General features: G+C 49.2%; 1 protein-coding gene across 5 annotated transcripts in view; it reads right to left on the bottom strand.

Annotated features, from left to right (window-relative positions):
- slc6a7 (solute carrier family 6 member 7) overlaps positions 1 to 14,464 on the bottom strand; it is a 61,031-nt gene that overhangs the window by 18,966 nt on the left and 27,601 nt on the right. For all 5 annotated transcript variants that reach the window (XM_078544944.1, XM_078544946.1, XM_078544947.1 and 2 more), the window contains 6 exons: positions 7,301 to 7,432; positions 6,081 to 6,229; positions 3,583 to 3,632; positions 3,068 to 3,206; positions 2,224 to 2,358; positions 135 to 238 (listed from right to left, as the gene is read on the bottom strand). In XM_078544944.1, coding sequence (XP_078401070.1) covers positions 135 to 238; positions 2,224 to 2,358; positions 3,068 to 3,206; positions 3,583 to 3,632; positions 6,081 to 6,229; positions 7,301 to 7,432 — 709 coding nt within the window. The remainder of the gene's footprint in view (positions 1 to 134; positions 239 to 2,223; positions 2,359 to 3,067; positions 3,207 to 3,582; positions 3,633 to 6,080; positions 6,230 to 7,300; positions 7,433 to 14,464) is intronic.

The raw sequence follows: 14,464 nt of genomic DNA, 5'->3' as shown, positions 1-14,464 counted from the left end.
TACAGTGTAGAGGGAGCTTTACTCTGTATCTAACCCCGTGCTGTACCTGTCCTGGGAGTGTTTGATGGGGACAGTGTAGAGGGAGATTTAAGTAACTATATCATACCAGCCCTCCTCACTCGGTACCATATTACCTGACAACGTTGTTGTCAAACTTGTTGTAAGATGCCATTGAAAGTAAACCTCCAAAACCGATCCCGAGGGAGTAGAATATCTGGGAGGCAGCATCATTCCACACCTAGGATGAATAGTGAAAAAATTATGATAGAATATTCTTGCACTGACACTGGGATTGAAGATCAGAGACAGGACACCAGCGATAGACGGACAGTGCTGAGCACCTGGGATGGAACACCAGTGACGGACGGCTATCTTTGCAAGGCCAGGTCCCATGCTCCCACCGAGGGAGTCCGCTCACTGGCGGAGTTGGCATCGGTGAATCAGGGGCCACGGTGTGATCCTGATTCCATTGATAGAGGTTCTAGAACAAAGGGAGGCTGGTGCAAGATTAAATGTGAAGAATTGAGTGCACAGAGGCTGCAGACTAGATAAAAGCAAAAGACTGCGGATGCTGGAAATCTGAAACAAAGCCAGAAAATGCTGGAAAAACTCAGCAGGTCCGGCAGCCTCTGTGGAGAGAGAAACAGGGTTAACATTTCCAGTCCCTGTGCTCTGAAGGAGGGTCGTACGGACTCGAAATGTGAACTCTTATTTCTCTCTCCACCGATGCTGCCGGACCTCCTGAGTTTTTCCAAGATTTTCTGCAGACTACTCGAAGCAGAGAATCATAGAATGGTTACAGCACAGAGGGAGGTCGTTCGGCCCATTGTGTCCATGCTGGCACTCTGAGGGAGCAACTCAGCTGTCCCATCACCACCTGTTCCCCATAGCCCCGCGAATATTTCCTCGTCAGATCCAGTTCCCTTTTGAAATCCTTAATTGGCCCTGCCCCCATCAGTCTCTCAAGCCGCGCATCCCAGATCCGAGCCACTCGCTGGGTGAAAAAGGTTTTCCTCGTGTGGCCACTCGTCCATCTGTCGCTCAGCTTATAGGAACATCGAATCTGAAACCTCGAAAGGGTCACGGTGGGATTTGAACCCACATTCTCTGGATTATTAGCCCAGGTCTCCGAATTACCAGTTCGGTAATGAGGCCACCGCATTACTGTACCAGCACATTGAGATAGCTGGTGGAAGGGATGGTGAATAAAGGAGGTGGGAGAACTAGGATTGGGATGTGGAGGATGACCAATACCGACTGGTTTTGTCCTAATGGCCTGTTTCAATGTTGGAATGTCTCTCGGTCAGCTCCACACCTGTTTTAGGAGAGAGAGTTCCAGATTTCCGCTCCCCTCTGTGTGAGGAAACACTTCCTGACATCCCCCCTGAACAGCCTGGCTCCAATTTTAAGGCTCTGCCCCCTTGTTCTGGACTCTCCCCCATGCACCCTCCCCAACCCACCACCTCCACCATCAGAGGAAATAGTTTCTCTATCGACCCTATCAAATCCTTTCATCTGTTTAAACACTTCAATTAGATCATCCTTTAATCTTTTATATTCGAGGGACTGCAAGTCTGGTCTGTGTAGCCTGTCCTTGTAATTTAAACCCTTTCAGCCCCGGGGTCATTCTGGTGAACCAGGGCTGCACCCCCGGCAGGGCTGCACCCCCGGCAGGGCTGCACCCCCGGCAGGGCTGCACCCCCGGCAGGGCTGCACCCCCGGCAGGGCTGCACCTCCGCCTAGGCTAAGATATCCTTCCTGAGGTGCAGTGCCAGAACTATACCTAGTCACTCCAGATGGAGTCTTATCAGAGCTTAATGTAACCGAAGCATCATTTCCAGCCCTTTGTATTCCAGTCCCATTGGGATAAAGGACAATGTTCCATTGGGGTTTTTAAAAAAATTATTCTTTGTAAACTGCAGTAGCTTCTAATGATTCAGGTCCTTGCACTCCCAGATCTCTCTGATCCACCACAGCTCCTGGTCTCTCGCCAAGCGCTAACTTTAGGATTAGGTGTGAAGACAAGGTATTTGTGATTTGGTGAGTTATCTTCTAAAAGTCAGTAGGAAGGGTAGGCGGGGGGGAAAAGGAGAGAGTTCCAGGTTGTTCAGGCCCTGGGAAAGGAAGAACGTGAGTAAGAAACAGTGTCAGGCATCTCAGCTTTAACAGACAGGGGCTGGCGGGGAGGAGGAAGAGGGCGTCAATGTGTGAGCTGCTTTGTACCTGAGCGCTCCCCAGACGCTTCCAGTTGGTGCTGAGGTAGAACTTCACCCCCTGTAAGGAGCCTTTGAGTGTGGCACCCCGGATAATCAGCACCATCAGCACCAGGTAGGGGAAAGTCGCTGTTATATAAACCACCTGAAAAGCACAAAGAGATGGGAGAACATCAGGACAAACCCAACATCAGCAAGTCAAACACACATGGTTATGTTGAGGAGAGGGTCTGAGGGAATCTGCTGATATTTCCCACATCTTACAAAACTTGCAGAACGAGTTCACAGAGTCGGCCTTTCACATCCAGAAGCAGCACTCAACCCAGATCAGGCTTTGTGATTTCGGGAGCGGTGAGAGATCTGTGTGGAATCGGTTTAAAACAGCTTCAAACCAATTCCTATTGAGTTTGATCCTGCAGCACAATCTAACTCCAATTGGTGATCTCACTGAGCAGGAGAGGGTGTCGAGTTGTGAGGTGGCATGGGGGTAAATTGACTGAAAGTTGGCTGCTTTGCAAGGTCAAGGTGGAGGTGTGGGGAGTGCTGGAGGGCTGGGGTTTGATGGAAGGGTTAATGTGGGACTGGGGTTCGATGGGAGGGTTAATGTGGGACTGGGGTTTGATGGGAGGGTTAATGTGGGACTGGGGTTCGATGGGAGGGTTAATGTGGGACTGGGGTTCGATGGGAGGGTTAATGTGGGACTGGGGTTCGATGGATGGGTTAATGTGGGACTGGGATTCGATGGGAGGGTTAATAGTTGATGGTCCAAGTGGTCTTTTCCCATCAGCTATTTATCTTATGTTCTGTGGCTGGGTTTAATTCCAGGAGATGGATATTCTCTGTGATTAGCTCACCTTGCCTGAGCTGCGGATCCCTTTCAGACAGCAAAAGAAGATAATGACCCAGGCAGCCAGAAGGCAAATCGCCAGCTCCCAACGGACAGGGCCTGGGTCATGTAGGCCTGAGCTCCTGGACAGTCCCAGGGTCCGTTCACTGCAAAACAAGGAACCCACTGCGTCAGACGTCAGTGCCAAGGCTGCTGCCACAGTAGAAGATGGCTTTAAGATACAGGCTAAGAATCACAGTGTTTACCAGGGAATCACTAAACCAAGATCATGCACAGCCATCACCATTTCGACATCCGGTGTGAATGCTAATTTAGACTCTCATGGGGCAAAACACCAGCACAAACCTGCTGGACTTGAACACCCTGTTCCTGTGCCGAGGACTCAACGTAATTCTTACGCATCTAAGATGTTTCTGAGATTTGCTAAGGCGCTGTATTATGCAAGGATTTCTGCAGGTCAAAATAATGCGACAACAACATGGTCAGGAATAAAACTGGAGCAAAATAGAAAAATAAACTTACTTCCAGAAAACTTCACTGGCACTCTGATGAGTTTGGTTAGCAGTTAAATTCTGCAGGGAGTGAGAGGCAGAGAGAGAGAGAGAGAGAGAGAGAGAGAGCAGTTAACGTTAGCAGTCTGTGTGTGGATGCTCCTTCAGTGCTGCTAGGTGGAGAGTTCAAATATTTTGACCCAGCGATGATGGAGGAACAGCTTCGTTTTGCATCCCAAGCTTATGGTCATTGACCTGGTTCATCCCAACGCTTTTACCCTTCTCAGGTGTAAGGATCTTGGGAAATTCCTCCCTCAGGTTTTCTTGCTAATTAGTTAAAAACGAACTCAAATACTATGACTGACTCTACATTTCTTAATCCTATTGTTCTACTGAATCTTATCCTGCGCTGTTTTTTGAACCCTGTTTCTGATGGGCTGTGGGTAAAATGCAGCTGAGAGGTGACCTGATGGGGAAATGTGATTTGTGGCCCCTTCACTGACCCAAACGGTAAAACATTAGAGACTTCGACAGAAATCTGCTGGAACATGAAAAATAGCACAGGCTGTGAGAGGAGGAGAAAACCACCTCAGCAGAATCTCCGAGGTTCAGCTGTGGGTGGAACTGAGGCAAACTGCCGAATACCAAGGTCACTGTTGCTTTTCTCTTTGGCCGGGCTTGGCGTCAGAACGCTCACCAGCTGATGTCGAGTCCGATTTTGGGAGAGTCACAGATCCTGAGTCTCCGATCTGGCTCGGGAAAGCTGATGGGTGAGTAAGAGCGTTTGCGATTGGGCCGGCCAATGACAGCAAGGTAACGATTGGGGTAAGTCGGTCTCCACTGGCTTTGCTGTGTAAAGGGTGTGAAGGGAGGGATCCCACGAGTACAGAAATTGTGGAGGTTTTGTGTGTTGCATTGACTGACACAACATGAGGTGAGGCATGACCCAGGGAGGAGGGATCATACTTACACCCAGGGCCTAATGCTGCAATGATACTACTACTCAGGCATTACTACGTGTCAGGTCCTGCTAATGCTGAACAAAATAGAACCAGTCACCAATAAGGCTATCACTTTGAATCATTTCAGAACTTGAGGTTAAGGTGTTAAAGGGTTAATTGACTGTGACCATGAATATTGGTCTCTGTCACGCCCTCTGACCCAGGTCTCTGTCACGCCCTCTGACCCAGGTCTCTGTCACGCCCTCTGACCCAGGTCTCTGTCACGCCCTCTGACCCAGGTCTCTGTCACGCCCTCTGACCCAGGTCTCTGTCACGCCCTCTGACCCAGGTCTCTGTCACGCCCTCTGACCCAGGTCTCTGTCACGCCCTCTGACCCAGGTCTCTGTCACGCCCTCTGACCCAGGTCTCTGTCACGCCCTCTGACCCAGGTCTCTGTCACGCCCTCTGACCCAGGTCTCTGTCACGCCCTCTGACCCAGGTCTCTGTCACGCCCTCTGACCCAGGTCTCTGTCACGCCCTCTGACCCAGGTCTCTGTCACGCCCTCTGACCCAGGTCTCTGTCACGCCCTCTGACCCAGGTCTCTGTCACGCCCTCTGACCCAGGTCTCTGTCACGCCCTCTGACCCAGGTCTCTGTCACGCCCTCTGACCCAGGTCTCTGTCACGCCCTCTGACCCAGGTCTCTGTCACGCCCTCTGACCCAGGTCTCTGTCACGCCCTCTGACCCAGGTCTCTGTCACGCCCTCTGACCCAGGTCTCTGTCACGCCCTCTGACCCAGGTCTCTGTCACGCCCTCTGACCCAGGTCTCTGTCACGCCCTCTGACCCAGGTCTCTGTCACGCCCTCTGACCCAGGTCTCTGTCACGCCCTCTGACCCAGGTCTCTGTCACGCCCTCTGACCCAGGTCTCTGTCACGCCCTCTGACCCAGGTCTCTGTCACGCCCTCTGACCCAGGTCTCTGTCACGCCCTCTGACCCAGGTCTCTGTCACGCCCTCTGACCCAGGTCTCTGTCACGCCCTCTGACCCAGGTCTCTGTCACGCCCTCTGACCCTTGGCCCTATCCTGCACTCTGACCCTTGGCCCTATCCTGCACTGCCGGATGTGCCATTAATATGAATCACAGAATCACACAGTGCAGATGAGGCCCTTTGGCCCATCGAATCTGCACTGACACGTGAGAAACACCTGACCTACCTACCTAATCCCATTTACCAGCACTTGGCCCATAGCCTTGAATGTTATGACGTGCCAAGTGCTCATCCAGGTACTTTTTAAAGGGTGTTAAACAGTAATCCCAGCTACACAGTCTGCTGGCTTTTAACGTTCCCAGTGTTGGTAGACCAGCTGAGAGCTCTCTCTCAGTATCCTGGCTAACATTTCCCCCTCAACCAACAAAAACAGGTTCAGCGGTTATTCCTGTCATCGCTGTGGGTGAGGTATTGTACGATGTGGGAGGCTGTCTCTATGGACAGGAGTTCTCTCTGTTCCCCATTGGATCACCCCCGCTCCCCCGCAACCAGAGATATCCCCTCCCTCCTGGAATCGAGAGGCAGAGCGCTCTCCTTACCTGACACAGGTGAAAGTTTGCTGGGGCCTCACAGGACCAAGGCAGAGGGTTCTGGAAGGAGTTCCCGAGGTAGAAGAATGTCCAGGCAATAATCACGTTGTAGTAAAGTGAAACCAAAGAGGCAACAACAAGCATCCCAATCCCAATCCCTGGAAAGGTAGGAATAATGTCAAACCTCACTGTATTACACGATCCTGATTAATGCCCTAAGGGCAACTGGTGATTGCTAATAAATGCTCTGGTCATCTGCAGCCCTGCAGGTTTTAGCTGTCTGAGAGGCTGCAGGTAGCGCAGACCAGGAACTTACTGCCCCAAAATACTTCAGGTACGGGAGTTTTGAGATTTTTCAAGACTGGGATTGACAAATTTTGTCAGGTAAGGGTATAAAAACTCAGTTAAATGGAGTTAAGATACAAATCAGCCAGGATCCAACTGAATTGTGAAAAAGGTTCAAGGGACTGAATAACCTCTTCCTATAACCTGGAAGCTGATTTATAGAAATAGCAGAATCTTTAATAACTCTGCTGAAAGGCCTCTGACAGGGCGGCACTCCCTCAGTACTGACCCTCTGACAGGGCAGCACTCCCTCAGTACTGACCCTCTGACAGTGCAGCACTCCCTCAGTACTGACCATCCGACAGTGCAGCACTCCCTCAGTACTGACCCTCTGACAGGGCGGCACTCCCTCAGTACTGACCCTCTGACAGGGCGGCACTCCCTCAGTACTGACCCTCTGACAGTGCAGCACTCCCTCAGTACTGACCCTCTGACAGGGCGGCACTCCCTCAGTACTGACCCTCTGACAGTGCAGCACTCCCTCAGTACTGACCCTCTGACAGTGCAGCACTCCCTCAGTACTGACCCTCTGACAGTGCAGCACTCCTTCAGTACTGACCCTCTGACAGGGCGGCACTCCCTCAGTACTGACCCTCTGACTGTGCGGCACTCCCTCAGTACTGACCCTCTGACTGTGCGGCACTCCCTCAGTACAACAGGGGGAGTGTCAGTCCAGATTATCAACCCAAATCTCTGGAGGGAGCCTCGAGCTCATGCCTTTCTGACCCTGTCAGTGACTGAGAGAGCTGCCTCTGACCTGGTGGAGTTTTCCCAGTAGCAATTAGCTCCTTCAGAATGGAGAGGGTGGGTGTGGTGGTGGTGTTAAAATACAGAAGCCAAGAGCAGCACTGGGATGAGGATTGGCAGATTGCAATATATAGAACCTTTCAGCAGAGGGCAGCATTTCCACACATGTATTGGTCCAGCTCCTCCGTACTGTCCCAGACTCAGCTCCATGAGGAAGAGTGGCAGCCCTGTAAACAGCATCATGATGCAGTATGGAATCAGGAACACACCTGCAACAGAGACAGACAGACCATAGAATCAAGATCACATCTGGAATAGTGATAGACAGAGTACAGGGTCAGGATCACATCTGGAATAGTGATAGACAGACCATAGAATCAAGATCACATCTGGAATAGTGACAGGGTACAGGGTCAGGATCACATCTGGAACAGTGACAGGGTACAGGGTCAGGATCACATCTGGAACAGTGACAGGGTACAGGGTCAGGATCACATCTGGAACAGTGACAGAGTACAGGGTCAGGATCACATCTGGAACAGTGACAGAGTACAGGGTCAGGATCACATCTGGAACAGTGACAGAGTACAGGGTCAGGATCACATCTGGAACAGTGACAGAGTACAGGGTCAGGATCACATCTGGAACAGTGATAGACAGAATACAGGGTCAGGATCACATCTGGAACAGTGACAAAGAATACAGGGTCAGGATCACATCTGGAATAGTGACAGAGAACAGGGTCAGGATCACATCTGGAATAGTGACAGAGAACAGGGTCAGGATCACATCTGGAATAGTGATAGACAGAGTACAGGGTCAGGATCACATCTGGAACAGTGACAAAGAATACAGGGTCAGGATCACATCTGGAATAGTGACAGAGAACAGGGTCAGGATCACATCTGGAATAGTGACAGAGAACAGGGTCAGGATCACATCTGGAATAGTGATAGACAGAGTACAGGGTCAGGATCACATCTGGAACAGTGATAGACAGAAGACAGGGTCAGGATCACACCTGGAATAGTGACAGACAGAACAGGGTCAGGATCACATCTGGAACAATGACAGACAGAAGACAGGGTCAGGATCACATCTGGAATAGTGACAGAGTACAGGATCAGGATCACATCTGGAACAGTGATAGACAGAGTACAGGGTCAGGATCACATCGGGAACATTGATAGACAGTGTACAGGATCAGGATCACACCTGGAATAGTGAGAGTACAGGATCAGGATCACACCTGGAATAGTGACAGAGTACAGGGTCAGGATCACATCTGGAACAGTGATAGACAGAGTACGGGATCACATTTGGAATAGTGACAGAGTACAGGGTCAGGATCACATCTGGAATAGTGACAGAGTACAGGATCAGGATCACATCTGGAATAGTGACAGAGTACAGGATCAGGATCACATCTGGAATAGTGACAGACAGACAAAATGATCAGGAACACATCTGGTGTGAAGGCACAAAAGTGGAGTTCAAGATCGGCGCTGAGAGCCTCCAGCAGATTGGAGCTGCCTGCCTGGCACTAGCAGTAGAGGCAGGCGGCAGCCATGTTGTGGACTGCTGCTGCCTTGCTGGTTTGTGCGGGCAGCTCTTCAGAAAGCCGGGAGATTGAATGCAGCGGAAAGCGGCCCGTGCAGAACAGCTTTCGGACCAGCCCTCGGCCGGCGTTAGTTGGCTCCACATGTTGGAATAAATATCAACTATGAAAAATCTTACTTGGGATCCCGTGTGGAACCAGACAAACTGTAAATCAATATGCAAAAAGATGGTTCGGGGTTGCCGGAAAATGCATTGAAAATTGCATTCCTGACGGACAGGACCCTTAACCAGCTCCTGAATTAGCACAATGGGTTGTCAACTGACACTGAGCAGGTTTCTGGCTCCCTCCCACCTCCCTGTCTCTTTGAAAATTCAAAACTGCCCCAGGCGAGTCGGGTTTCTGAACACAACCTTCAGGATCACCATTTTGAATTTCTGCCCGCACTGGTTCCTGACCCCACTGCCAATCTAGCCTGGGAGGTCCAGGGTCAGGAACACAGCTGGATCTATGCTGACTGCTTTCTGCATCACTTCCATGCTGAATATGCTGATGTCAGGTCAATAACAGCAACTTATAATTTTATAGCGCTTTTAACAGAGTAAAACACCCCAAGGCACTTCATAGGAACATTACAAAACGATATTCAAGGCCAAGCCACATAGGGGGATATTAGGGGAAATGACCAAAAGCCTGGTCCAGGAGGTCAGTGTAATATCGCCCTTTTGTGGCCACTTATGTATGTATGCATAGAAGTCAAACCAGATTAAACCAGTTCACTTGGGCACTTGACTTCCGTGTGGCACACAGCCTCTTTTGTCCTTGCAAAGGCATTACAGTCTGGCGATAAGGGATATGGTGTTCCCTAGCTGAACAAGTTGGGGTTGGCAAAACTTCCTGCTAAACTTCCTGCAAACCAGCAGAGGAATTGAAGGCAAAAACAAAAATAAACATACCTGGAAAAGCTCAGCAGGTCTGACAGCGTCTGCGGAGAGGAACATAGTTAACGTTTCGAGTCCGATTCAGACTCTGTCAGACCTGCTGAGTTTTTCCAGGTATTTTTGTTTTGGATTTCCAGCACCCGCAGTTTTTTGCTTTTATCTTGGAGGAATTGAAGGTTTTTGTTTTGCTGAGAAATAGGCTTAAAATGTGGTCTTAGGGAGAAAAGGCTGTTGGTACATGTGGGTGGACTGACCTTCAAAGATGGCTGCATCAACGGGTATTATTGGGCAACCGGGAGAGTACAGTCACAACTGACGGTCTTTTTGATGCATGTGTGGACTGGCTCAAGACGTTTTACACTGCTAATAATATCCTTGAAGATCCTGATAATCCAGCTGTTAATCAGGCAGCAGGGCAGAGGAAAGGTACAACCTCTTTAACAGAGGTAGGCCCAGGAGTGGATGACATGCTCAAGAATTTGCGCACCCTTGCTAAGCCAAAAGACAGGCCGCTGTTGGACATTTTACACGAGCTTGGGCAGCACGAAATTCCCAAGCCATTGGAGATGGCTGAACGTTTTTGGTCTGGGACAAGGAATCGGTTTCTCAGCGAGGACGTTGGAGAGTTTATCGTGGCTTTGCAAAAGCTGCCCATTCAATGTAATTTTGGAGAATCTCAAGGGAGAGCCTATTGTGGGACAGATTTGTTTGCGATTTAAAAAGGGGATGTGTTGGCAGTGGGTGGCTGACATTGCCAAAGTTAACCTTTGATGTTGGCTTGTCAAACAGCATTGTCCATGGACATAGTGGAATGTTACTCAATAGGAGTCAAGAGTTCACAGCCGCAGGTAAATAAGCTGCAGCTGAGACAGCTGAAAACCCCAATGAGGTAGCAGAGGTACGACAATGTTCGGTTACCAGTGCTGAGGCCAACACTGGGACTGGAACAAAAACAAAAATACCTGGAAAAACTCAGCAGGTCTGGCAGCATCTGCGGAGAGGGATACAGAATTAACTTTTCGAGTCCGTATGACCCTTCAACAGAACTAAAAAATATAGAAATGAGGTGAAATATAAGCTGGTAGAGTGGGGTGAGTGAGACAAGTAGAGCTGGATAGAGGGCCAGTGATAGGTGGAGGCCAAGAAGAGATTGCCAAGGATGTCACAGACAAAAGGTCAAAGGGGTGTTGACGGTGGTGATATTATCTAAGGAATGTGCTAATGGTGACATTAAGGGTAGAACGCAGATGAGCAAGTAGCAGATGGCCCTAGTGGGGGTGAAACAATAGATCGAAATAAATTTAAAAATAATGGAAATAGGAGGGAAAAGAAAAATATATTTGTAAAAAAAAAATTATAAATTATTGGAAAAGGGAGAATCGGAAAGGGGGTGGGGATGGAGGAGAGAGTTCATGATCTAAAGTTGTTGAACTCAATATTCAGTCCAGAAGGCTGTAAAGTGCCTAGTCGGAAGATGAGGTGCTGTTCCTCCAGTTTGCGTTGAGCTTCACTGGAACATTGCAGCAGGCCAAGGATGGACATGTGGACATGAGAGCAGGGTGGAGTGTTAAAATGGCAAGCGACAGGGAGGTCTGGGTCATGCTTGCGGACAGACCGAAGGTGTTCTGCAAAGTGGTCACCCAGTCTGCGTTTGGTCTCTCCAATGTAGAGGAAACCGCATTGGGAGCAGCGAATGCAGTAGACTAAATTGAGGGAAGTGCAAGTGAAATGCTGCTTCACTTGAAAGGAGTGTTTGGGTCTTGGACGGTGAGAAGGGGGGAAGTGAAGGGGCAGGTGTTGCACCTTCTGCGGTTGCATGGGAAGGTGCCGTGGGAGGGGTTGAAGTGTAGGGGGTGATGGAGGACTGGACCAGGGTGTCCTTCTAGATGGTAGTGATCATGGATTTGGAAAGTGCTGTCTAAGGAGTCTTGGTGAATTCCTGCAATGCATCTTGTATATGGTACACACTGCTGCTACTGTGCGTCGGTGGTGGGAGGGAGTGAATGTTTGTGGAAGGGGTGCCAATCAAGTGGGCTGCTTTGTCCTGGACAGTGTCGAGCTTCTTGAGTGTTGTGGGTTCTGCACTCATCCAGGCAAGTGGGGAGTATTCCATCACACTCCTGACTTGTGTCTCATAGATGGTGGACAGGCTTTGAGGAGTCGGGGGTGAGTTACTCACTGCAGGATTCCTAGTCTCTGACCTGCTCTTGTAGCCACAGTATTTATATGACTAGTCCAGTTCAGTTTCTGGTCAATGGTAACCCTCCAGGATGTTGATAGTGGGGCATTCAGTAATGGTAATGCCATTGAATGTCAAGGGGAGATGGTTAGATTCTCTCTTGTTGGAGATGGTCATTGCCTGGCACTTGTGCGGCATGAATGTTATTTGCCACTTTGTCAGTCCAAGCCTGGATATTGTCCAGGTCTTGCTGCATTTGGACATGGACTGCTTCAGTATCTGAGGAGTCGCGAATGGTGCTGAACATTGTGAAATCATCAGCGAACATCCCCACTTCTGACCTTATGATGGAAGGAAGGTCATTGATGAAGCAGCTGAAGATGGTTGGGCCTAGGACACTACCCTGAGGAACTCCTGCAGTGATGTCCTGGAACTGAGATGATTGATCTCCAACAATCACAGCCATCTTCCTTTGTGCTAGGTATGACTCCAACCAGTGGAGAGTTTTCCCCCTGATTCCCATTGACACCAGTTTTGCTAGGGCTTCTTGATGCCACAGTCTGTCAAATGCTGCCTTGATGTCAGGGGCAGTCACTCTCACCTCACCTCGGGAGTTCAGCTCTTTTGTCCATGTTTGAACCAAGGCTGTAACGAGGTAAGGAACTGAGTGGCCCTGGCAGAACCTAAACTGAGCGTCAATGAGCAGGTTATTGCCAAGCGAGTGTCGCTTGATAGCACTGTTGATGATCCCTTCCATCACTTTGCTGATGATCGAGAGTGGACTGATGGGACGGTAATTGGCCGGGTTGGATTTGTCCTGCATTTTGTGTACAGGACATACCTGGGCAATTTTCCAATTTTCCACATAGCTGGGTAGATACCAGTGTTGTAGCTGTACTGAAACAGCTTGGCTAGGGGCACGACAAGTTCTGGAGCACAAGTCTCCAGCACTATTGCTGGAATATTGTCAGGGCCCATAGTTTTTGCAGCATCCAGTGCCTTCAGCCGTTTCTTGATATCATGTGGAGTGAATTGAATGAGTGAGTGGCTGAAGACTGGCATCTGTGATGCTGGGGATCCCTGGAGGAGATCTCTAAAATGGAACAGAGTAATTGGACTAAAACAAAACAAAAACAGAATTACCTGGAAAAACTCAGCAAGTCTGGCAGCATCGGCGGAGAAGAAATCAGTCAACGTTTCGAGCCTCCATGGCCCTTCGGCAGAACTGCAGCATAGTTTCAACAAGGGAGAAATATAAATTGGTTTAAGGTGGGTGGGGGGCGGGGGGGGAAGAGACACATTGAGGGTGTGGTGTGAGCAGATAATCAAAAGATGTCAGAGACAAAAGGGTCAAAGAGGTGTTGAAGGTGGTGGTCTTTGTCTGAGAAAAGTGCTAATTAAGAATGGAATACAGGATATTCAAAGTACAGCTCTAGTGGGGGTGGGGTGGAAAGACTAAAGGTTTTAGTTTTAGATTTAAAAATAATGGAAATAGGTGGGGAAAGAAGAATCTATATAAATTATTGAAAAAAAAAAGGGGGGGGCGGGGGGAAAAGAAACGGGGTGGGGATGGGGGGAGGGGGAGTTTAAGATCTAAAGTTGTTGAATTCAATATTCAGCCCGGAATGCTGTAAAGTGCCTAGTCGGAAGATGAGGTGCTGTTCCTCCAGTTTGCGTTGGGCTTCACCGGAACAATGCAGCAAGCCAAGGACAGACATGTGGGCAAGAGAACAGGGTGGAGTGTTAAAATGGCAAGCGACAGGGAGGTTTGGGTCTTTCTTGCGGACAGACCGCAGGTGTTCCGCAAAACGGTCGCCCAGTTTGCGTTTGGTCTCTCCAATGTAGAGGAGACCGCATTGGGAGCAACGAATGCAGTAGAATGCAGTAATTGGACTTCTCACATAGTGAAAGTACCAAAGTCAGATGATCGCGTCAGAATATGTGGTGACTTCAAGGTAGCTGTAAACCAGGTTTTGAATGTAATCCACCCGATACATTGTCAAACGTGGGGGATCTGTTTACAATGTCGTCAGGAGACCAGATGTTTTCAAAGTTAGATCTGACAAACATCATAACTGCAACTTGAGTTAGACAATGAGTTTAAGTCATCTTTGACTATTCATACACACATGGATCTACTTCAGTTTTATTGGCTGCTATTTGGTGTTTCTTCAGCCCCTAGAATTTCCAAAAGGCGATGAACCAAATGTCACAAGGAGTTCCGGGAGTAGAGTGCTATTTGGATGACATGCTTACTTCAGCTCCAAAACAGGCAGACCCATGATGACAGGCTGAATAAGGTGCTCCAATGTTCAGGAAAGCATGGGGTTTGGATGAAGGCACACAAATGTGCAATGTTTCAAGACTCTGTCAAGTACTTGGGTGACAGGGTAGACAAAGATGGGTTACATCCTACCAGGAGGAAGGTACAAGCAACAAGAAATGTGCCACCCCCCTCAGAATATCTCTGAACTCAGATCTTTTTCGGCTTAATGAATTACTTATACTAAATTCTTAGCAAATTTGGCAACCTTATTGCACCCACTGAATGAACTCTTGAGGGAGGGTGTTCCATGGAATTAGACAAGGGAGTTTAACAAGTGTTCCCAGTTGTGTAAAAGTC

The sequence above is a fragment of the Cetorhinus maximus genome, chromosome 7 (assembly GCF_964194155.1).
Source record: "Cetorhinus maximus chromosome 7, sCetMax3.hap1.1, whole genome shotgun sequence".
NCBI lineage: Eukaryota > Metazoa > Chordata > Chondrichthyes > Lamniformes > Cetorhinidae > Cetorhinus > Cetorhinus maximus.
Note: the sequence above shows the minus strand (reverse complement) of the source record. Positions and strands in the feature narration are given on the sequence as shown.